At 41.4% G+C, this 24,626-nt stretch overlaps 1 protein-coding gene across 1 annotated transcript in view; it reads right to left on the bottom strand.

The window, feature by feature from the left end:
• Nucleotides 1-23,505, bottom strand: part of EDNRA (endothelin receptor type A) — a 58,404-nt gene extending 34,899 nt beyond the window's left edge. The window contains exons 1-2 of the mRNA XM_038755244.1: nucleotides 23,199-23,505; nucleotides 18,486-18,973 (exon numbers count right to left, since the gene is read on the bottom strand). Of these exons, the coding sequence (XP_038611172.1) occupies nucleotides 18,486-18,905 (420 nt within the window). The 5' untranslated portion in view covers nucleotides 18,906-18,973; nucleotides 23,199-23,505. The remainder of the gene's footprint in view (nucleotides 1-18,485; nucleotides 18,974-23,198) is intronic.
• Between the last annotated feature and the right edge of the window lie 1,121 nt (nucleotides 23,506-24,626).

Here is a 24,626-nt window from a genome sequence, read left to right as displayed (position 1 = left end):
TTACTAGTATTCACGTCTGTCTCTCCCTGTCTAGACTGTGAGCTCACAGTGGTCAGGGAATGTCTCTCTTTATTGCTGTATTGTACTTTCCAAGTGCTTAATACAGTGCTCATTTAGTGCTCAGTAAATACGACTGAATGAATGGATGAATGAATGAAAATAAGAGAGGGGTCAGAGGATGAGCGACAGATACCTAGGGAAGGAAGGTGTTTTATGAAGAGCAATATGACATTGCATGTTACATTACAAAGAGTTATACTTCCTATTGGAAAATAGGCCTTTGTCCATTAGGCATTTAACTCCATTTTAGTATCTCTTTCTAGCCCTGCCATGTTACCACCTTAAATGAATGGGTCAATCAGCACTAGCTGGAGGAAGGAGAAACCATCTTTTTACTGCTGGTTTTGTGTCCTTATAGCTTCTGTATGAGGCATGAAGTCATCTACTGATTGGAAAATCAACAGTGGCTTTAAATGCATCCTATAGACTGTAAGATCCTTGTGGGCAAAGTATATGTTTACCTCCCACCTCTGTTTTCATATATTCTCTCAAGCGCTTAGTACAGTTCTTAGTAACTGATAAATAAATATGATTGATTGATTAATTGATCTCAATCCATGTTTCTCATTTGCACTTTCAAGCGATTGGGTAGCATAGTGTTGGACAGTTAGAGCACATGAATGACATAAAGCAAACTATCAATACCTTAAAGTGAACTATAAATTCTACTGATGAAATAATTAATGAAAATGAGTGGATAGTTTTCTCTATGCACAACCACATTCCTATTATAAAACTGAATCCAAAATAGGTTCGGGGCCTTCCTAGCCATATCTACAATCCGTCGTTAATTCTACTTTTACTGTTCTCTCTTTTTTTAAATGGTATTTGTTTAGCGCTTACTATGTGCCAGACACTGTACTAAGCACTGGGGTAAATTCAAGATAATAATAATAATAATAATGATAATGATGACATTTGTTAAGCGCTTACTATGTGCAGAGCACTGTTCCAAGATAACTATGTTGGACACAGTCCTTGTTCCACAGGGGACTCATAGTCTTAATCTTTATTTTACAGATAAGGAAACTGAGACCCAGAGAAGTTAAATGACCTGCCCAAGATCACACAGTGGAGAAGTGGTGGAGCCAGGATTAGAACGGAGATAAAGAACTGCAGCTCCTCAAACCATTAACAGGTTTGTAACACCTGTGCTGGCCACCTGTGAGCTCTTTTGAAAGTACTAGTCAGGATCAACTAACTGTTGTTGCTTCTCTGGGGAGCATTTCATCAACCAAAGTAGACTAAGTGGAAAGAACAAATAAAATAGCTTTTTCTAGGCTCATCTTTATTTGAATGTATTTAGACTTTGGACTTCAGTCAAAAAGTATAATTAAAGCCCAAAGAATTTCACCATTAGGCCTAGGGATGCCATATCTTTATTCCCAAGACCCACATCCATCTGCACCATAACCTTCCACAAAACTTATGTTTAGCGGTCTCCTTTTTTGTGACTGTAGAAGGTAAGAAGCCTTATTGCTCTCTAGCTAATAACGATAACTGTATCAACTGAGGTCTTGGAAGATCCTATGGAACACAAAAACCCTTTAAAAGAAGTAACCTATGGGTATCCCAAAAGCAAAGAAATGTAATATTTCACTGACTGATAATGAGGACCTTGTTCTGCAGCCAGAGAGACTTGCCAAACCGCAGGTATGGTTTGACAATTTGGCTGTAGTTTAAATCTTGCACTAATTAGATACAAAAATCTGGTGTTAAGACACTTGATACCGTTTGAGAAATCTCTTTCGCAGTATTATACTGTTTACATGCTAAGATTAGTTGCTCTTTTTATTTGGTCTGTGATGTTCGCCAACTTCTGTCTGTCTTTGGACATCTGCATTACAAGCTGTACTGCTATTCTTTTATAAATGGATCTTTAAGGGTCACAGATGCATGCTGTAGTTTGATAAAAATGCATCTTTTTCATCTCAGGCCAAAGATTCCTTTTTCCATCTCTTCCCTTTCTACATTGCTGTTTTGGAATGACAAAATTACAACTGGACCACAACTGCTTTTCTGAGCAACTATGGAACATTAGCTATGCCCAGTCAAAACATCCTGTTGTTTCTAAATATTTTAGCTCAGTTGATCCAAGAGTGACGTCAGACTTAAACTTTAAAAACCTCACTATCATTTGGTAGGAGTGAGAGAGAGAGAGAAAGGTGCCCACTTAGATGGCTGGGGTAAGGAGGGTAATAATTCCCTGGAAGAACCATGACATGAAGCTCAGGTCATGGACGGCAAACGCAAAGGAGCCTCATGATAATTTTGTTTTTGTTTTGCTTTTATGGTATTTGTTAAGTGCTTACTATATGCCAAGCACTGTTCTAAGCTCTGGGGTAAATACAAGTTAATCCGGCCAGACGTAATCCCTGTCCCACGTGAGGCTCACAGTCTAAGAAGAAGGGATTGGATATTGAATGGGTATTGAATCCCTATTTTACAGTAGAGGAAACTGAGGGACAGAGAAGTTATGTGATTTGCCCAAGGTTACACAGCAAGCGATTGGCAGAGTCATCATTAGAACCCAGGTCCTCTGACTCCTGGGCCCATACTCTTCCCATTACGTCTTGCTGCTTCTCTCAGTAACCAGATGTTCCTGAGATGTACAGTCCAAAGACTGTAAGCTCCTTGTAGGCAGAGGTAGCATTTAACAAATCTGCTGCATTGTACTTTCCCTACATTTCTTGGCCTACATTTCTTGGCCCCATCATTGGGTTGTGGTGGTAGGAAGAAGGAAAGGGATTTATAGAGCGGAACTACACGGAGGAGTTCTTCTATGACATGGGGGGGTGTTTTTGAAAAACATTGTGTTTATGTTTGCCCATCCATCTGTGCGTCACGCAGGAGTTCCTCACTACTGGCATTATGGCACTTAATCCCCTTCTATTTATTTTTGCTCCTCTCCTCCACGATGACCCTGACCCAGTGAGTCATCCTCTACCATCAACCTAGTCACTGGGCCTGGCTTTTGTCAATCAATCAATCAATCAATCGTATTTATTGAGCGCTTACTGTGTGCAGAGCACTGTACTAAGCGCTTGGGAAGGACAAGTTGGCAACATATAGAGACAGTCCCTACCCAACAGTGGGCTCACAGGTGTCCTTTGCTCACCTCCTCCTTTCTGTCTGGAATCCCTTTCCCCTTCTCACTCCTCTCCCCATCATCAAAGCCCTACTAAGATCACACCTCCTCCAGGAAGCCCCCCCAATTAATCTTTCCCTACAGTGGCACTATGAGCTTGTCTGTAGCCTGTACACAATCAGGTGCTCGCCTTATCACCTGTCTCCTCAGCACTTGTAAATATCTTTATATGCCTTGTAATTTATTTTAATGTTTTAATGTCTTTTTCCCCAGCTAAGTTGTGAGTGCCTTAAGGGCAGGGGTGTGTCTACTTATTCTACTGTTCTCTCACAAGTAATTATTTTTATTGGTATGATTATTATTAATAATAATAATATAATTATGGTATTTGCTAAGAGCTTATTATGTGCTAAGAACTGTTCTAAGCACTGGGGTAGATAAAAAACAATCAGGTTCCTCATGGGGCTTACATCTAAGTACTAGGGAGAACAAGTATTGAATCCTCCTTTTTATAGATGAAGGAATTGAAGCTCAGAGAAATTGACTTGCCCAAGGTCACACAGCAGGCTAGTGGTGGAGCTTGGATTAGAACCCAGTTCCTCCAACTCCCAGGCTCATGCTGTTTCCAACTAGATCATGCTGCTTCTCTGTACAGTGTTCTGCACATAGTACTGTGTAGACTAATTGGTTATGGGCAAACTGAATTAGAAAAACCATTGACCTAAAAGGAATTAATGGGTGGAGTGTTGAGATATTTTTCATTTTTTTAATATTTTTCATTACAAATTCCTCTATATTGTTGGGTCTACCACCAGCAAAATCATCTAGACCCTTTCATCTCAATGTCATTTTACTTTATTAAATACTGTAAGTTACAAAACACAGAGAAACACAAAGCACAGTAAGGCTTAGCAGGGGCTGGGAAGTGTGGCAGCATCTGTCTTGATTGATATCGTACTTGCAGGCACAACTGTTTCTTCCTATAGCAAACCTACTTGCTCCAACTTGCAGATCGTGTTATTGGATGACATGATGTGGAAAGAATGGTACCTAATTTGTCCAATTCATGTATTTACAACAAGTTTTAGTGTAGAATTGGGTGCACTTGCCCCTGCAGTAGTAATAATAATAATAATAATACTGGCATTTATTAAGCGCTTACTACGTGCAAAGCACTGTTCTAAGCGCTGGGGAGGCTACAAGGTGATCAGGTTGTCCCACGGGGGGCTCACAGTCTTAATCCCTATTTTACAGATGAGGGAACTGAGGCACAGAGAAGTGAAGTGACTTGCCCAGTCACACAGCTGACAATTTGCAGAGGCTGGATTTGAACCCATGACCTCAGACTCCAAAGCCTGAGATATTTCCACTGAGCCACACTGCTTCTCCTCTGCTTAGTACTTCCTCTACAAACCAAGGCAGAGGCCAGGCCAGAGTCAATGCACTCCGCTCTTTCAACTAATTTCCCCCTTTTCTTATTCTCCTACGCCCACAGCCACCCACGCTACGCAGTCATCCTATGCCAGTGGCTAATTTCAAATTTTTGGCCACCCTGAAGCGGGTAAAAATTTTGTCAACCCCAAATCTAAAAAATGTCATTATGTTTCCCTGCATGCAATATTCCATATGACATCATCCGGAATTCTGTTCAAACCCCTGAACGTAGAGTGTTTTCTCAGAGTTGCCTTGCTCCAGACCTATTGAGTCCCCCACACGGAGCCCTGCTCACAGTGGCTTCACTTCCAACTTGGGCTGGGCGCTTTAAAATTTCTATTAATAATAACTGTGGTCTTAGTGAAGCTCTTACTATATTTCATGCACTGTATTAAGATCTACGGTAGATACAATAATAATGATAATATTTATTAAGCACTTACTATGTGCAAAGCACTGTTCTAAGCGCTGGGGAGGTTACAAGGTGATCAGGTTGTCCCACGGGGGGCTCACAGTCTTCATCCCCATTTTACAGATGAGGTAACTGAGGCACAGAGAAGTTAAGTGACTTGCCCGAAGTCACACAGCTGACAATTGGTAGAGCCGGGATTTGAACCCATGACCTCTGACTCCAAAGCCCGGGCTCTCTCCACTGAGCTACGCTGCTCCTCATGGTTGAAAATAGTCTCTCTCCCTATCCCACATGGGATAAGTAGAGGCATGGCCCAGTGGATAGAGTACAGGCCCAAGAATCAGAAGGACCTAGGTTCTAATCCCGACTCCTCCACGTGTCGGCTGTGTGACTGGGGCAAGTCACTTAACTTCTCTGTGCCTCTCAGTTACCTCATCTGTAAAACGGGGATTAAAGACTGTGAGCCCCATGCTGGACAGGGACTGTTTCCAACCTGGTAAATTTCTATCTACCCAGCGCTTAGTTCAGTGGCTGGCACACAGTAAGAGCTTAACAAATGCCATTTTTTTAAAAAGTGGGAAAGAGAACAGTATTGAATCCCCATTATACAGATGAATAAACAGGCACAGAGAAGCTAAATCACTTGCCTAAGGCCAAGCAGCAGGCAAGTTGCAAAACAGGGACTAAAAGCCAGTTCCTCGGACTCTAAGGCCCGTGACCTATTAAGTCAAGCTGCAACCCCTTCTGAAGTCTCGACCTGAGGTAGTTGCTTCACTCACTTACCAAAACTTTAGCATTTGAATTGATTGATTCAATCGATAGCATTTGAAAATACGATTGATTGATTGAATTGCCAAAACTTTAGCATTAGCCCTGGGCCTAATTGCTGTAAATTTACGATGGTTAGGACCTAAGGATAACCAACTCCAAACTACTTTCTCATTGATCTTGGGAGAAGAGTCTGGAAAAAGACTCTTGGAAAGCAGTGTGGCCTATTGGAAAGAGCCTGGGCCTGGGAGTGAGAGAACCTGGGTTCTAATCCCTGTCTGATGTGTGACCTTGGGCAAGTCATTTAACTTATCTGTGCCTCAGTTTCCTCATGTGTATAATATAAATACCTGTTCTCCCTCCTGCTTAGACTGTGAGTCCCATTTGGGACAGGCACTGTGTCCAAAATTCTATCTTGAATCTAACCAAGTGCTTAGGACAGTGCTTGACCATGTAAGTGCTTAACAACTACAACTAAGAAAAATAGAGATCTTTGACTCTATATGACTGAAAGCATAGCCCTGGAAGTCACAGGCTGCTTTAGAGGACTAATTATAGTCTCAATCGTGATGTTCTTTACAGGTAACTGAAAAACCAACTGTGAAACAGGCACGCTTCGGAGCCACTGGACACTGATGGACGAGTAGTTCATCAAAGAACACAACATTTTGTTTTCAGTTGTTTTTTAGTTGCTGACCATCTTCTGTCCTTGACTTTGCTGCTGTGAGAATTAGTGGGCAACAAAAAAACCTGTAGACCATATGTCCTTAGGAAACTGATGAAAAGCTAATGTTGCTACAATGCAAAAAGAAGAGAGCTTTGCTACAATGCAAAAAAAAGAGAGCTTTAAATCACTCTTTTCTCAGATTAACTCTAGGCCTCTCTCAGTGTAGGGACACAGGTTTTTCTTTCTAGGATTTATGGTTCTATTTGTAATCCAGAATTTTGGGACTCACTCTTCAATATTTTTAAAATTTGGTGTGGACCTAGTATATTTAATTTCTTGGGAAAAACCTTTGTAGTTTATACTGATTTCCTACATGATTTTAGTGGATCCTTTATAGAACAGTGCTCTGCACATAGTAAGCACTTAACAAATGCCATCATCATGATTATTATAAAAAAGACCCCACCAACCCTCACACCCTTTTTTAACCTATTAGGGAAAAAGCCTAAGTTGAGTTAATCAGCTTTAAAGAACTCAGTCTGCTCGGCCCCTTCTGCCTTACCTCACTGATTTCTTTACTATGACCCAATCCACACACTTTGTTTCTCTAATGCCAACTTAGGTATTGTACCTTGATCTTACCTATCTCGCTGCTAATCCCATGCCAACATCTTCCCTTTGGCCTGGAACTCCCTCACTCATTCATTCATTCAATCGTATTTATTGAGCGCTTACTGTGTGCAGAGCACTGTACTAAGCGCTTGGGAAGTACAAGTTGGCAACATATAGAGATGGTCCCTACCCAACAACTGGCTCACAGTCTAGAAGTGGGAGACAGACAACAAAACAATCAATCAATGGTATTTTCTGAGCACTTACTGTGTGCAGAGCACTATACTAAGCATTTGGGTGAATACAACAGAGTTGGTAGACACATTCCTGCCCACAGTGAGCTTTCCCTTTTATACATGACAGACCACTACGCTCCCCATCTTTCAAAGCCTTATTAAAATCACATCTCCTACAAGAGGCCTTCCCTGGCTAAACCATCATTTCCCCTACTCCCTCTTCCTTCTGCCTCACCTATGCACTTCGATCTGTACCCTTTCAAGACTTGATATTCACCCTATCCTCAGACCCATGGCACTAATAACTATAATAATAATAATAGTTGTGGTATTTGTTAAGCACTTACTATGTGCCAGGCAGTGTACTAGGTGCTGAGGTGGATACAAGCAAATCGGGTTGGATACAGTCCCTGTCCCCTGTTGGGCTCACAATCTCAATCCATTTTACACATGAGGTAACTAAGGCAAAGATGAGTTAAGTGACTTGCCCAAGGTCACACAGCAGGCAAGTGGCAGAGCCGGGATTAGAACCCATAACCTTCTGACTCCTAGGGCCGTGCTCTATCCACTCTGCCATGCTGCTTTTCATTAATTCAGTTCAATCGTATTTATTGAGTGCTTACTGTGTGCAGAGCACTGTACTACGCACTTAAGTATGCTTTCCATACTTATGTACATAGCTGTAATTCTTTTATATCAATGTCTGTCTCCTCTAAATTGTAAGCTCCTTTTGGGCAGGGAACATATCTACTAACTCTCTTGTCTTGTTCTCTTCCTAGCACTCAGTACAGTGCAGTGCTTTGCATACAGTAAGTGCTCAACAAATACCACTGATTGACTGATTGATCTAATGTCAATGACCAGAGCTATTCACTGTAAATTTCTTCTTCATCTTTTCTTTTCCTTGTCCTGGGGCAAAAATGCCACTGAAATGAATGGGATCCCAGAGGTAGAAAAGAGCGTTTGTCCTGAGTGTGTTTCCATGAATCCAAGACTTTGTTTAAAACACTGAGATATGAACCAAAATGAATGACCAGCAGAAACAAATTTTCAAAATGTACACATTTCAAGACGTTTTGCTTTGTTTACAACTTGGTGTACAACTGAAGGCAAATTTCTAAAAATACGGAAACTAGGAGGCCAAACTTGCAATGAGCTATTTGGGTTAACAAATTTAAGGGTCACTTAAATAGTGTGGGATGCAAGTTAAAGACTATGTCACTTTTGGAAATGCTGATACCTACAGTGGCTTATAAGTTACTTCAATCAATCACATTTTTTAGACAGTCTCTGACTGGCAAGCAGTAATGACTGTAAGGTTGCGATGGATTTTCCAATAGCGAGATCTCGATAAGAAAAAAAAAATCTGTATCTGTAGAAACAGCAATTCTACACTTTGAGGGTAAGGTTCATTCCCCAGAGCCAGTTCTGCAGTGTATCTGAATTATTTTTGACAGTATGGCGTTGAACAACTTTTACTGGGCAACCAAGAGCACAATGCAAAATTCAAAGAGAAACTAAAGCTGATTTATTCCCGCTACACCAATTTTGGTTCTTTCTGAAGCACCTGTAAATTGCTGTAAAAGTTTTAAAACAGCCTAAAGTTCAGTGAACTGAACCTGAGAAAATTCTAGATAAGGATAATTTATAATTGAATTACTAAAAGGAAAGGTAGAGAGAGATCCTTGACGTAGTCCATAGGCGAAGGTACTAAGACTGGAAAATATTTTACAAGTCAATTTTTTAAAAAGAATAAAATGGAACAAAAATTCTCCTCCCCTCTTTAAGAGTACTTCTCTCTATATTAAAATTTTGCTTAATATTCATTATCCTATAGTTTATATAAAAAATTAACTTTCTTTTTGTGTTAGGATCAAACCACATTAGACAAGCAAATCACCTCTAAATCTATTTACACTTCAACACCTACCCTATAGGAATTGGACTGAAAACATCATACTCTCTCACAGATTGTAGGGACAATCCACAAACACTGCATAGATTCCATTCTCCCACATGGAAGTGGAATTTACTTTGCCTTCAGCCAAATGTGGAGGGTTCAGAGGGTAGCCTCACATGGGAATAATAATTTAACATGTTTATGGGAGAAAGCAACGAAGTTTCCAGACACAGGAAATGAAATTCAGACTTGGAGGTATCAATTGAAAGGATCCGGAAATCATTCAGGCAGGATCTTTCTTAAAACAGACAGAAAGTCGTGTTATCATTTTACAACCCTATGACACATATAGTGTTAAAATAGTTTAAAAATGGATTTTGAAATTTAGGATTTTTCAACTTAGCACAGACCTTTAATGGATCTTTTTCTGTGACACAATAAAGCTTACAGGATAAATACATTTGTTTTGATATTCTAAAATGGTGCTCTGCTTTCCCTGTTAACCTAAATCATATTCCCACCCATGCACAAACTATGTTGGGTAGGGACTGTCTCTATATGTTGCTGACTTGTACTTCCCAAGCACTTAGTACAGTGCTCTGCACACAGTAAGCACTCAATAAATATGTTTGGAATGAATGAACAATTCACATAGATACTGAAAAGTGACATTTCAACTGGTACTTGACCTAAAGAGAAAAAGACTTCATGAAGTGCTTATGAGGTATTGAGTTCTCCGAAAAAGAAAACTTCTGAGCTTTAAGAATCTGGAATTGGAGTTAAATGAGGTGAATCATAGTACAGTTGGAGGATTTTCACTTTGCAGTCTCATCTCTCAAATTCATGGAGACAGAAACACCTCAAGGAAATAAAAATTTCAAGCAGCAGGAAGTGTAATAACTATTTTGCCAGCAAAATGTAAATCCAATTGGCAGAAAAAAAGCCATTTCCTCCCCTTCAGAGCATTATACTTTGCTACCATATCCTCTGTGTCATGGGAAAGGTCTCAGTCGAAGGAATAATCCTGGACCTATAATCATTGGAAACAGAATCCTGGCACTGGGAGGTGAGGGGGTTGAAAACACAGTAGCTCTCTTTTCTCCCATTTGGCACTACATAAAAAGGTGAGAATTAATATCGTCATCCCAAATGGAACCATATATATAGCATAGTAAATGCAAATATTTGGTATGATTGGATAGACGACATGGTGGGGCAGCAATCAGAGTGAAGATGCAATCTTTTCCAGTGGTATATGTGATCTGACTTTCATAAAAAGGGTTAGAGACAGTAGCACTTTAGGAGAGAATTAAGGGAATAGTGGAATTCTGGAGTTTTCCATCATTACTCCTACCTGCTTCAAAGGCCCCGGAAAACCCTACTCACTTTTTAAACTCATGAGTATGGGATTAGAAAGATATTTTTCAGAGGGTTAGCTAAGTGACACCGCCTCACTCCTTGATAAATGAGGTATTTAATTTGCCCTGGGAAAAAATAAAAACATCTCCTATTTCTTTTAAGATTTTCTAAAAATTGGATATGTTTAGAATATGGTTTTCCTTTGGAATTCCAAACTCTAGGACTTTTCCAAAGGATATAAAATACGTTTAAGGGCCATTCTCACATACCACCATTGAGCAAATGTCTTTGACCACTAAGATGGATTATCTAGTCAAAATGTTTATTTTCTTAGTGCCGTGAAACTAGTCCTGTAGCAAAAGTTACAGTTAATCGGGAAAAAAATGATCTGATAGTGTGTTTCACTCAACATCTTGTGTGTGATTCAAGTAGAAATATTTGGTCTTCACCTAGGTTTCATAAACAAACTTCTTTCTCATTCTCTCACTCCTTCTGTTTTCCTTTCCTCTTTCCAAGCATACTCAATCTCTCCCACTACCTTCCTCTGGCCTTACAATCTTTTTTTGCTCTATCTGTCTTTTATCCTTATGAATGAGGAATGAGTGAGTATGAAAGCATAGTTCAGCAGATCTTTTGTGTGTGCATGCACGGGGGAGGAAATATTACCTGGGGGAAGAATTTTTGACTATTATTTTTATTATTATTTGCTAAGTGCTTACTCCATCAAGAATTATTGTAAGCATTGGGGTAGATAAAAGTTAATACAATACAACAGAGTTGGGATTGTGTCTACCAACTCTTACACTGTACTTTCCTAAGTGCTCTGCACATAGTACAGTGCTCTGCACACAGTAAATGCTCAATTAATACCATGATTGATTGATCATAAGTCCATTTGTAGCTTTGTATTTACAGATTATTGAAAAAGGCTTTCGTGTATACTTATTAGAATTGTAGTCTCTGGGTATCTGTACATGGGTCATAAAAGTGATTGTGGGATTTGCCTGTATCCACCCCAGCACCTAGTACACTGCCTGGCACATAGTAAGTGCTTAACAAATACCACAGCTATTATTATTATTATTATTCGTGCCATGGGTCTGAGGATAGGGTGAATATCAAGTCTTGAAAGGGTACAGATCCAAGTGCATAGGTGAGGCAGAAGGAAGAGGGAGTAGGGGAAAAGATGGTTTAGCCATCTAGTAGATGTGATTTTAATAAGGCTTTGAAAGATGGGGAGCGTGGTGGTCTGTCATGTATAAAAGGGAAAGCTCACTGTGGGCAGGAATGTGTCTACCAACTCTGTTGTATTCACCCAAATGCTTAGTATAGTGCTCTGCACACAGTAAGTGCTCAGAAAATACCATTGATTGATTGACTGTTTTGTTGTCTGTCTCCCACTTCTAGACTGTGAGCCAGTTGTTGGGTAGGGACCATCTCTATATGTTGCCGACTTGTACTTCCCAAGCGCTTAGTACAGTGCTCTGCACACAGTAAGCGCTCAATAAATACGATTGAATGAATGAATTTGTGTATCGGAGGAAAGAGTGTCAATATTTCTATCTGTATGGGTTCAGTGTTTACAGGGAAGGCGATGGGAGATATAAAGCACGCCTCTCCTAAACTCTCTTACCACCTCTCCACTCCACAGCTCAAATAGGTGGGTGGAGGCTGGCTTGTGTGATTTTAGCATTTCTAACCTCTGGAAGCAGTGTGGCAGAGATGAAAAAGTTGTTGGGGTATGGCTATCTCCCACCTCCCTCACCATTTAGTTTTTCTGCCATGTCTGAAGCCAGGCAGGGATACCCCAGATCTGTGCCCCGGACAAAGGCAATGAAAAGTGTTTCTGGGCTGGGCCAAAATGGCCAGGCTGTCTTGGCCAGTGGCTCTGTCAAGTCTGCACTTTTGTCACCCCAGAAACAGATGCAGCAGTAAGGCTGTGGGATTTCAGACTTGGGTTTCGGGGCCCCAGAATCTTGGACAGAGCAGACAGGGAAATGGGAAGCCAGCCGGTGTCTTGACCAGCCTTTGTACTCAAAGGTGAAATCTGCACCTGAGTTGCCAATTACAGAAAGTGACTGTGGGCTTGTTCATTCTTTTCTGGTATTTGTTACGTGTTTACTACGTGTCGAACACTGTTCTAAGCTCTGGGGTAGATATGAGATCAGACACAGTCCCTGTCCCACAGGGGGCCGACAGTCCAAGTAGGAGAGAGAATAGGTGTTGAATTCCCATTTTGCAATTGAGGAAACTGAGGCTCAGGGAAGTCAAGTGACTTGCACAAGGTCACACAGCAGGGAAGGGGTGAAGCCGGGAATAGAGTCCAGCTCCTCTGGCTCCCAGGCTTAAGTTTTATCCGCTAGGCCATACTGCCATACTCTCTTTTATTGTTATTAAAATGTGGGTGTGCTATCCTTTTTATGACTATGTAAAGTGTAGGGTACCCGGGTGGTTTACTAAGTGGAAGAGGAGATCTTGGATCTGAACTTGCAGAGATTAGATATAATCAGAGTTCTTACATTCTATTTCTGGAAAATTTTCAGTGTCCTGGAGCAAGAAAGAAGCTTAATTTCTCCCTGGAGATGAAAATATTATCCTCCAAGCACACAGGGTCATGCTGGGCATGAATGTGTAGAGAATGTCAAAATATGACATGGAAAGACCCTCCTCTGCCTCCCACCCTCTAACTCTGGGTTCAGTTCTGGGTCTCCTTCTATTCTTCATCTACACCCCACTCTCTTGGAGCATTCACTCTCTTGGAGCAACTTGTACTTCCCAAACGCTTAGTACAGTGCTCTGCACACAGTAAGCACTCAATAAATACAATTGAATGAATTCACTAGCTCCAGTAGCTTCAGTTACCATCTTTACATGGATGATTCCCAAATCCACCTTTCTAGCCCTGATGTCTCCCCTTCTCTGCTTTCTTGCATTTTCTCCTGCCTTTAGGACACCTCAAAGTTAACATATACAAAACAGAACTCCTCAAAATAATAATAATAAAAATAATTAAGGTACTTGTTAAGCACTTACTATACGCCAATCACTGTTCTAAGCACTGGGTAGATGCAAGATAATTGTGTTGGACACAGTCCTTGTCCCACAGGGGGCTCACAGTCTTAATCCCCATTTTGCAGATGAGGTAACTGAGGCACAAAGAAGTGAAGTGACTGGTCCAAGGTCACATAGCAGGCAAGTGGTAGAAGCGGAATTAGAACCCAGAACCTCTGGCTCCCAGGCCCGGGCTCTTTCCACTAAGCCACGCTGCTAACTGTGGCGCTTACTATGTGCCTGGGGTAGATACAAGCTAATCGGGTTGGACATAGTCCCTGTCTCACATAGGGCTCACAGCCTTAATCCTATTTCACAGATGAGAGAACTGAGGCACAGAGAAGTGAAGTGACTTGCTCAAGGTCACAGAGCAGACAAGCGGTGGAGCCAGGATTAGAATCCAGGTCCTTCTGACTCCTAGGCTCTATCCACGAGGACACGCTGCGTCTCCTTACCTTCCCAGCCAAACCCTGGGCTCAGTGGTAATATTTTATCACCGCCATCCTCCCTGTCCCTGTCGACCCAGCCTGTGCACTCTGCTCCTCTAACACCAGCCTACTTACTTTCTGTATCTCCATCTTGTCTATTGTACATATCTATTCTATTTATTTTATTTTGTTAGTATGTTTGGCTTTGTTCTCTGTCTCCCCCTTTTAGACTGTGAGCCCACTGTTGGGTAGGGACTGTCTCTAGATGTTGCCAACTTGTACTTCCCAAGCGCTTAGTACAGTGCTCTGCACACAGTAAGCGCTCAATAAATACAATTGATTGGTTGATTGATTTATCCTGCCATCTACCCCTTACCCACATTCTCTTTCTGGCCTGGAACTCCCTGCCCGTCTTATCAGCCAAATCACCACTCTCCCTACCTTCAAAATCCTCCTAAAATCACATCTCCTCCAAGAGGCTTTCCCACATACGCATATGCCCTTTATTTCCCCTACCTGCCCTCCTCTCTGCACTGACTGTACTCTTGGCTGGGTACCCCTTTAAGTGCTTTGACACTCACTCCAGTCCTACAGCACTTAGGGTGTAAATAGGCTTACACCCTATTATTTCCCCTATCTGTAATCTATTTTAATAATAATAATGTTGGTATTTGTTCAGCGCTTACTATGTGCCAAGCACTGTTCTAAGCACGGGGGTAGATACAAGGTAATAAGGTTGTCCCACATGGGGCTCACAGTCTTCATCCCCATTTGACAGAGGAGGGAACTGAGGCCCAGAGAAGTTGAATGACTTGCCCAAGGTCACACAGCTGACGAGTGGTGGAGCCGGGATTAGAACCCACCACCTCTGGCTCCCCAGCCCAGGCTCTTTCCACTGAGCCACGCTGCTCCGAGGTGCAGAGAAGTGAAGTGACTTGCCCAAGGTCACACAGCAGAGAAGTGGCAGAGCTAGGATTAGAACCCAAGACCTTCTGACTCCCACCCCTCTCAGACTGTCAACTCCTTGTGGACTGGGATCACATCTACGAACTTTACCAAGTTCTTAGTACTTTCATAGTAATTCAGAAACAAAAGTACTGAGATTCCGATTTGGCAGTTCAAAATTACTAACCCACAGCTTCACCCGGAAATCAATCAATCAATCAATCAATCGTATTTATTGAGCGCTTACTATGTGCAGAGCACTGTACTAAGTGCTTGGGAAGTACAAATTGGCATCACATAGAGACAGTCCCTACCCAACAGTGGGCTCACAGTCTAAAAGTTCTGTGTTAGTGATCTTGGAGTGTCTGAAGGATTGTAGAATGTGTCTATCAATTCTATTGTATTGTACTCTCCCAAGCACTTAGTACAGTGCTCTGCATACAGTAATTGCACAATAAATACCACCGATGATGATGATGATGATGATTTCCATAGAGCAAAATGTTCCATCCAATCTGAAGGGAGTGCCATCAAACCCAGGGCTATGATCAGAAGTGGGAGTAAAAGGAAGGAAATAGACCAAGCTCGCTATGGACAGGGAACATGTCTGCTAATTCTGTTGTACTCTCCCAAGTGCTTAGTACACTTCTCAGTGCTCAATAAATACTACTGATTGGTTGAAATAGGTGGTGAGTGGAGGTGGACCCTCCATGAAATCTCATGAGATTTCTTCTCAGAGGGAATTTCCTCTGATAATAATTGTGGCCCCTGAACTTTGAATTCACTCAGTTACCAACGAGGGCCAACTGAATGAAAGATGGAGACGAAGGCTGCGGTGAGTGGATTTGGCACAATAAAGGCCTCTGCCGTACATAACCGCTGCTGGTAACCAGGTGGAAAGAGTACTGCTCTGTGAATTAGGAGATATGAGTTCTAGGTCTGCTTCTGCCTGTTGCTGGCAAATGAGGGTGAAGACTTCGCAATGTTCTGCATCCTTGCTCCCCTCCTCTAGACTGTAAGCTCTTTGTGGGCAGAGCACGTTTCTACCAACTCTGTTGTAATGTACTCTCATCCATTCATTCAATCGTATTTATTGAGCACTTAATGTGCAGAGCACTATACTAAGCGCTTGGGAAGTACAAATCGGCAACATATAGAGACGGTCCCTACCCAACCACGGTGCTCTGCACACAGTAAGCGCTCAATAAATACAATTGAATGAATGACTGAATCCATTCATTCGGTCGTATCTTCTAGACTGTGAGCCCGCTGTTGGGTAGGGACCGTTTCTATATGTTGCCAACTTGTACTTCCCAATCGCTTAGTACAGTGCTCTGCACACAGTAAGCACTCAAGAAATACAATTGAATGAATGAATGAATGAAAAGCACCCAGTACAGTGCTCTGCATACATTAAGTGCTCATTTAATACGATTGAATGAATTAATACCACTGATTGATTGATTGCACTCAATTCCCCTGCAGAAACATGACTAGGAAGGACAACAGAATTTGAATAGCACTGAACAAGCTATTAGCAATATAATCCATTGTTCTGCGCAGGTTTTCACTTACTCCAATCTCAAAATTGAGGCTCATCAGTTGTTACTGATAGGAGACTCCATCTAGTCACATCATGACGTTTTCCAACTCTATTCTTATACTTGCTGACAAATATTAATGATGGGGAGAGTTCCCAAATTACAGGCGCTTACAGCCTCGTTCAGATCATCCTTATAGAATGTGTTGTCCAAGGAACATGTCAAAGAATGTCCGTTTTAGTACTTGTCTGGTTAGTAGTTAAAAAAAAAATCAATGGACATTTTTAGAAGAACAGATCATGACACATGTTCTCTAGTATATCCTAATTATATATTTTTTTCTTTTGGATCATAATTTTGTTTTTGTCTCATTTTATGACCCAACAGAAAACATATGTATTTATCTCATGAATTTATACTACTTATCTGCTTATTTGTAATCTAAGTTTTCTTATGTGCTTTAGTATGTGTTTGGCACAGAATCCACCATTATTATTATTCTTATAATGCATATTTGTAATATGTCATTTGTAAAGGACTTTTATCTCATATTCACAGAGAATTATGAAATTAATTAAAACCAGTTTAAAGGTTGTGAACATAGATAATGAGAATGTATTTTTACTTAAAATTTCAGTCTATTGGTTAAATGAGAAAATACCAAAGAAAGTTAACAAGATCTTTAGGAGATCAATTTTCTTAATAAGCTTGATCTTACTATAGTGCTTGCTGCTCGTATTAGAGTAATGAAGAAAAAAATGAAAGGCTAAACTTTTTTGAGGACTGTAACAAACAATAATATTATCATTATGATTTCAAGGTTCAAGAGATCAGAACTTATTTTTAAAAGTCTCCAACCAAAAAAACCCAAAAACTCAGGCATATTTTACAAACCACAGATATTTTGATCACAAGGGTGCTGCATAAGAAAATGATTTTGGCTCATTTAAAGTCTCTATAAAGCTACTCCAACTCTTTTGTGTTTTCAGGCTACTACATTTATCAATGGAATTTGTAACAATCCTTTCCTACTAATATATTCATAGCACATAATCACGCAAGTTAATATACATTTTGGGGTCAAAAAATGTAGAATCAAATTTTTTTGGTTCAGTTTGTTGCCATATTAAGCAGTTCTAAAACTGGAAGCACAAGGAGCTATTTATAATCATATGGCTAGATGATAAATTTAAATGTAAAACATAAATTACCCTTTCCAAACATTGAGGCCTCAACTTGTGTATTTCTCTATCATGAATAATGGTTATGTAAATGTCACGATAGACACTAGAAGTCCAGGTCTACTTAGCTGGAATTAACTGGATAAAGTTCGGTAGGGATTGTCTCTGTTGCCAAATTGTACTTTCCAAGTGCTTAGTACAGTGCTGTGCACACATTAAGCGCTCAGTAAATACAAATTGGGCCAAAAAAACAAAGAAACACAATACCCATTCTATCTTCTAAATTACCCATTTGATGGAGAAACAGTGAAGTTTTTAGACCCAAATAACTCAGGTTACAGTTCTATATTGTCCAGATGCACCAGATTCACTGCCATCTTCCCTCTTCATTTATACTGTTTAGACAAGGTCATCAATTCAAGATCTTATGAAAGTGAGGATAATTTTCCAAATCCACCACAGAAGAGTCCATTTTCCAAGATATATTCCAGAAGTACTAGTGCTAACATTAATCAAGGGCAAGAGCTGTAACATTTTTTTTTTTCTTTGAAACTAATCAGTCCTGCATTCGCTAAACCCCAAAGGACAATCCTTATTATGGCTAGCACATAGCGGGTTTTTTTGGTTCATTTTTTTTTTCTTTCCCCCAAAGACAAAGAAGTACCATGAAGGGTTTTGAAAATCACAGCCTCCGGGTAAGAGTTTCACATTTGTTTCTACTTTGTTGATTCAGTTAGAAAAATGAAAGGCTGGTGTTGCGAACTGGCAAATAAATCACAGTGATATCTATGGCGGCTTCCTACCTTAAACACATTGATGGGGATATCAATGACAATGTAGATAAGGTCTCCAAGGGCCAGGCTGGCTATCAGTGCATTGGGGCCATTCCTCATGCACTTGTTTTGGTAAATGATCCTGAGCAGAGTAGCATTCCCCACCATTCCGACGATGAAAATAGCACAAGATATCACAGTGTTAATGTACTTGAAGGCGGCGGTAATTTTAGTCTGCTGCGGACAATAGCTGCGTGCAGAAAGATTGGAGGCTAGCACCGGGGAAGTGGGCCTGTGGGTCGTGAAGAGAAAGCTGGGTTCTGTTCCACGAAATGTGGTGAGGTCATCGATACCGTCACTCAAGTTTGTGTAGAATCTCTCCGAATTGTCACTGATCCCATATCCAGCCAACATCAGTAGAAAGGAGGCTCTTACACACAGGGCTTCCATCTTGGGGCCAATTTGATGAGTTATGTCCTTTATAATGCGCGTCAGTTTTACACATTCACTTTTTTCACCTGGAAGGGAAGAAAAAAAAAGGTACTTCGTAGCTGAAATATTATCCATTATCATAGGCAGTCATCTGTGAGAAATTCATTTACTTTGGGTGTTTAACTGCAGATCTTTCTAAGAAGCAAGGAATTACAATGTCAGAGCCCCTCAACTGGCATATGTCTGAAATAAATTCAGATAATAATAATAATAATGATGGCATGTTAAGCGCTTACTATGTGCAAAGCACTGTTCTAAGCGCTGTAGGGGGATACAATGTGATCAAGTTGTCCCACGTGGGGTGCACAGTCTTAATCCCCATTTTTTACAGATGAGGCAACTGAGGCTCAGAGAAGTTAAGTGACTTGCCCAAGGTCAAACAGCAGACTTGTGGTGGAGCCGTCATTCGAACCCATGACCTCTGACTCCAAAGCCCGTGCTCTTTCCACTGAGCCACGCTGCTTCTCTGGAAGGGGAAGGGGATGGAAGGGGAACCAGAATTGTTTAACCTCTACTACACAGTTATCTTGCATTATCATTTTACATTTATGTACTTGTTAGTACATGGAAGAAAATCCTGCAAAAGATAGATACAATAATTTTTTAGACTATGGCTGAAGGGAAATTTAAAAAATATGGAGTTGTTTCTTTTATATATATGTATTCATATATATATATAAATAAAACTAAAATCTAGTTTAACATTTTTTAAGGTCTTAATTTTTTTCCAGTGCTAAAATGCAATACATTTGTGTAATGATTATATACACGAGTAAAAAACAATTTTAGCCATTGTGTTTTTTGGTAATGATGCTGATAATACATTTACACTTATGGAGAATATTTTAATTAGATTTTAAATGAAAAAATATGCACAGTCTATATGAAGTCTAAGTCTATGTAGAGAACATCCTTTAAAATTTAAAGGATGAAAGGACTATTAATAAACATAATCATGCTGATATTTAAATACAGCAGGTGGGTGATAAGACAAAAACCCTCTCAAGAAATATTTGGCCTCAAGTTTTGAGGATTAACATGCTTTGAAGTGAAGCATGCCTTTTAGTCCTGGGGCCATTTATCATTAGAATCCCAACCAGCAAAACGTGGGGTGACCATCATCTTTTCCCCTAAGGTTTGATGATTAGTGGTAGTGATGCAGCCAGAGGTACACATTACATCCACTCTTTGACATCAGGGTATCTAGTATACTGTACTGTGGATACATTTCTACATCCAAAATGAAGCCATGGTTTAACAGAGTGACAAAATATTTGTTTTAAGGTACCTGTCTCTCCTTTTAAACATTTTGTCTCAAGAAAGCTTTTGGCAACAGATATCCATCCTTTTTTTCTCAAGGAAAGAGATAGGAACTCACTCTTCCCATCATGTTATAAGAATACTGAAGGGGTGGAGGGAACAGATAAAATGGGAAAGCCGTCCCTGTTAAAAAATCATTTCCTGTCCCGATTTCCACATCTTTAATCTTGTGCTCTGATGTGAAAGAGAAGGAAAGCCATTCATCTTTATGCTGTGTGTGGACTCCAGCTCACTGTTTATGAATTTTTTCAGTGTTTGTGATATATGCCCTTTTCCTGAACTCCTCACAGGGTTAGGAAAGCAGACATTCTGTTTTCATGGGATAAACACTTTTAGGAGAAACATGTCTAAATAATTTCTTCTCAATTGGCAATTTATTCCTTTCCCCATGACTGGGTCTTCTGGGGAATTCATCATCTGAATGCGACCAACCTGCATATTGCCCAGATAAAGTCAGCAAAAGGAAAAAAACTTGCTGTCTGGGTGATGGCCTGAGCATATCTAACTCTGGCTTTGGGGCCTAACCAGTGGGTAGCAAACAATGTTGTAAAACTGAAGTCTAAAACTAACAGCATTCACAGGTGGTCAATTTCCTTCCCAAACTTAATTACAAGTAGTTAATAGATTTTATTATAACACCAATTCAAATTAATCTGGAGCCCATCACCAGTGTCTCCACAGGCCAACAAAATACAACCACCGCTGGGGAGAACAGCATTCAAGAGCAGACTATGTTGTGTGTCACGATCCTCCAGCTACCAGAAGAAGGGGAAAAAAAAAAGGTAGGAGACAAGGCGAAATATTCAGTTTCAAGGGCCAGTTCCCCTGAACTTATAGCTTCTCAACTTTACTATTTCTGTCAGCCCTGCCATACTAAAGACGTGTCCCAAAAATAACATTTTCCCGAAACATGAAGAACATTTAGGCAACACCAACTATTACAGAAATAGTTATGGAGCACTAATAACCCACTGATTTCCAAAAGAAAGGATAGTCATTTTACCGTTTACAGCATTCCTTTAATTGAATAAAGTTAACTAACTCATTTTGATAACAGGGAACTGGGGAACAGAAATCAAGTCAATGACTACCTCCAAACTATGACGTTTTTCTTTACATGCCATCCACATTTTGAAGGAGGACAGATAGAAGCCAGGCAAAGTCTTAATTAAAAACCAGGGTTCAATGGAACAGAGTTAAATAAGCCTAGTTCTCAAGATCAAGTTTTCATTATTAAACTAGAACCACTCCTGCTTTGCTACACTGGTTTACTCTAACTAGTCACTTGTAAAAGGAAATTCCACTTTAGCACAACCACGTGAATTTACTTCTGTGAAACAAGTGCCAAGTTACTTCTTGGTTTGATTAACACCTGAGGGAAGAAAGCTTCCCCCCCTTCCTTTAAGGGATTCTACTACAGAGGAAAATGATCAAAGCAAATTCAAAGAGGCAGAAAGAAGATCCTTTCACTACAGGACTTTGTTGTTGGGGTACTGCTGCCTGCCACGCATTAATCTCTTTGGTTTTTTATTCCATGGCTAAGTTATCTGCTCACTCTGAAGGACACTACAAAAAAACTGGACATTTCTATAGGAATAATCAATAGTGCTCCTCGCGTGACCAGCATATCAGGTAATCGAAGGTTACAAAGCCTCCCCTTGGACTTTTAGGGAACAAAAAAGTCCTGTCCCCAGCCCCAGCCTGCCAGAGGTTTTGCAGACATGCTGCACTTGAGTACCTAAATCAAGCTGTGTGTCAGCTTTTATTTCACCGAGCTTCCTCGGGTGGGTTTTTTTTCTTCTTGGAAGGGATGAAGAGGGGGCAGGAAAGGGGTCCGGGCCAGAGGAGAAAATCCCTACACAAAAGAAACTAAAGCTAGCCAGGCTACGTTGCAGAGAATCTGCTGCCCACCAAGTTCAGGGTTTCCAAGTGCATTCATTTAAAAGGGGGAAAACACACCAAACTGGAACCTAGCACCGCTGCCTTTCCCTCCCTTAACCCGGCTGAACAGGGCTATTATTATTATTATTATTATTATTATTAATGGTGATGATGGTATTTGTTAAGCTCTTACTATAGGCCAAGGAGCTGTTCTAAGCGCTGGGGTAGTTACAGGGTCATCAGGTTATCCCACGTGTGGCTCCCAGTCTTCATCCCCATTTTCCAGATGAGGTCACTGAGGCCCAGAGATGTGAAGTGACTTGCCCAAGGTCACCCAGCAGACAAGCCGGGATTGGAACCCCTTTGGAGCTTTTGCTCAACCCCAACTTTGGGCAGGTGTGGCCGTCTGGAGTTTGCAAGGACAGCTCTCCTATTCATCCATTCCAGCGCTTAAAACAGTGCTTTGCACATGGTAAGCGCTTAACAAATGCCATCATCATTATTATCCATTGTCGCATTTATCGAGTGCTTACTGTGCAGAGCACTGGACTAAACGCTGGGGAGGTTCAAGTCAGAAATATAGAGACAGTCCCGACCCAACAAGGGGCTCAGAGTCTAGAATCAACCCCCAGCGCTTAGAACAGTGCTTGGCTGAACAAATGCCATTATAATAATAGTAATAATAATAATAATGGCATTTATTAAGCGCTTACTATGTGCAAAGCACTGTTCTAAGCGCTGGCACTGTATTATGATTATTATCTCTGTCTCCCTGGCCGGGATTTGGGATCTGATGCCCAAATCTGCTTTCCAGCTGTGCAGCCAGGTTGGAGAGCCCTGCACCGAGGCCTCTGAGCCCACTGTTGGGTAGGGACTATATATGTTGCCAAATTGTCCTTCCCAAGCGCTTAGTACAGTGCTCTGCACACAGAAAGCGCTCAATCAATACGATTAATTGATTGACTGGTGGGGGCCTAGGCCTCCTCCCTCTGTCCATCCCCTTCCCATCGTTTCTCCCCCCAAACCCGAAAGGAAGATCGTTCAAAATACCGTGGAGCTCCGATGCCGGGGTGCGCCCAAGGCGCAGGGGGCTGCACCGGTGCCCTGTCCGTGCATGAGCCTTGATCCCTGCGAAGCTGCCGAGTTGGGTGTCCTGCCCAGCCCAGGCACAGGAGGCTGCTGATCCTCCTCCTGCCCTGCGCTGCTGCAGTTTCAGCCTGGAAACTTGCTCCTGGTGGTTTTCCTGGAGTTCCCCAAATCTCTCTCCCCTCCACTTGACTCTCCCAAACAGAGCGAGGTCGGTGTGCGGGAGAGAGAAATCTGCAGGGTGGGAAAAAAAAAAAACCCACCCAAGAAAATACTGCTGCCCCTCCGCCCCAATAAAACAAAACAAAACAACAAACTCTTAAACCCTGCAGCTCAAAAAGAGCCTGCCAGCGTTAAGCACAAAGGCTCGGCCTCGCGGGGACTGGGGAATGCAGACTTTTTTTTTTTTTAACTATTTCCTCACTCATGGTAATGGAGAGGGAAGCAGGGAGCACTGTTCAGTGACTATAGTCCGGCAATGTGGTGTGGGGAGGCTGAGTGGGGGAAATGGGGTAGGAGTAGTGAAAAAAATCCTACCCCCTGGTAGGATTAGAGAAGCAGCGTGGCTCAGTGGAAAGAGCCCGGGCTTTGGAGTCAGAGGTCGTGGGTTCAAATCCCGGCTCTGCCACTTGTCAGCTGTGTGACTTTGGGTAAGTCACTTCACTTCTCTGGGCCTCAGTTACCTCATCTGTAAAATGGGGATTAAGACTGTGAGCCCCCTGAGGGACAACCTGATGGCCTTGTAACTTCCCCAGTGCTTTGCACATTGTAAATTGCCATTATAATTTAATATATATTATCAAATAATAAGATATTATTATTATTATTTAATATATTATTATTATATTATTAATAAATGCCATCATTATTATTATTATTATTAGTGTCCCGGGGCTCTGGGAGTCATTTTGCAGTCCAGCAATGTGGTGTGGGGAGGCTGACTGGGGAAAATGGGGTAGGATTAGTGTCCCGGGGCCCTGGGAGTCATTTTGCCACTGCATTCTTTGGTACCAATCACCAGAATAATAATAATAATAATAATTAGGGTATTTGTTAAACACTTACCATGTGCCAGGCACTGTTCTAAGCAGTGGGGCGGATGTAGGCGAATTGGGTTGGACACAGTCCCTGCCGGTGGGGCTCCTAGTCTCCATCCCCATTTTGCAGATGAGGTAACTGAGGCCCAGAGAAGCAGAGTGACTCGCCCGAGGTCACACGGCAGACAACTGGCGGAGCCCGGATTAGAACCCATGGCCTGCTGACTCCCAGGCTTGTGCTCTATCCACTATGCCATGCTGCTTCTCAGAAGGTCAGTGGGAGAAGAGAGCAGAGAAGCAGCGTGGCTCAGTGGAAAGAGTCCAGGCTTTGGAGTCAGAGGTCATGGGTTCAAAT

The sequence above is a fragment of the Tachyglossus aculeatus genome, chromosome 12 (assembly GCF_015852505.1).
Source record: "Tachyglossus aculeatus isolate mTacAcu1 chromosome 12, mTacAcu1.pri, whole genome shotgun sequence".
Lineage (NCBI taxonomy): Eukaryota > Metazoa > Chordata > Mammalia > Monotremata > Tachyglossidae > Tachyglossus > Tachyglossus aculeatus.
This window is presented reverse-complemented; position numbering and strand designations above follow the sequence as displayed.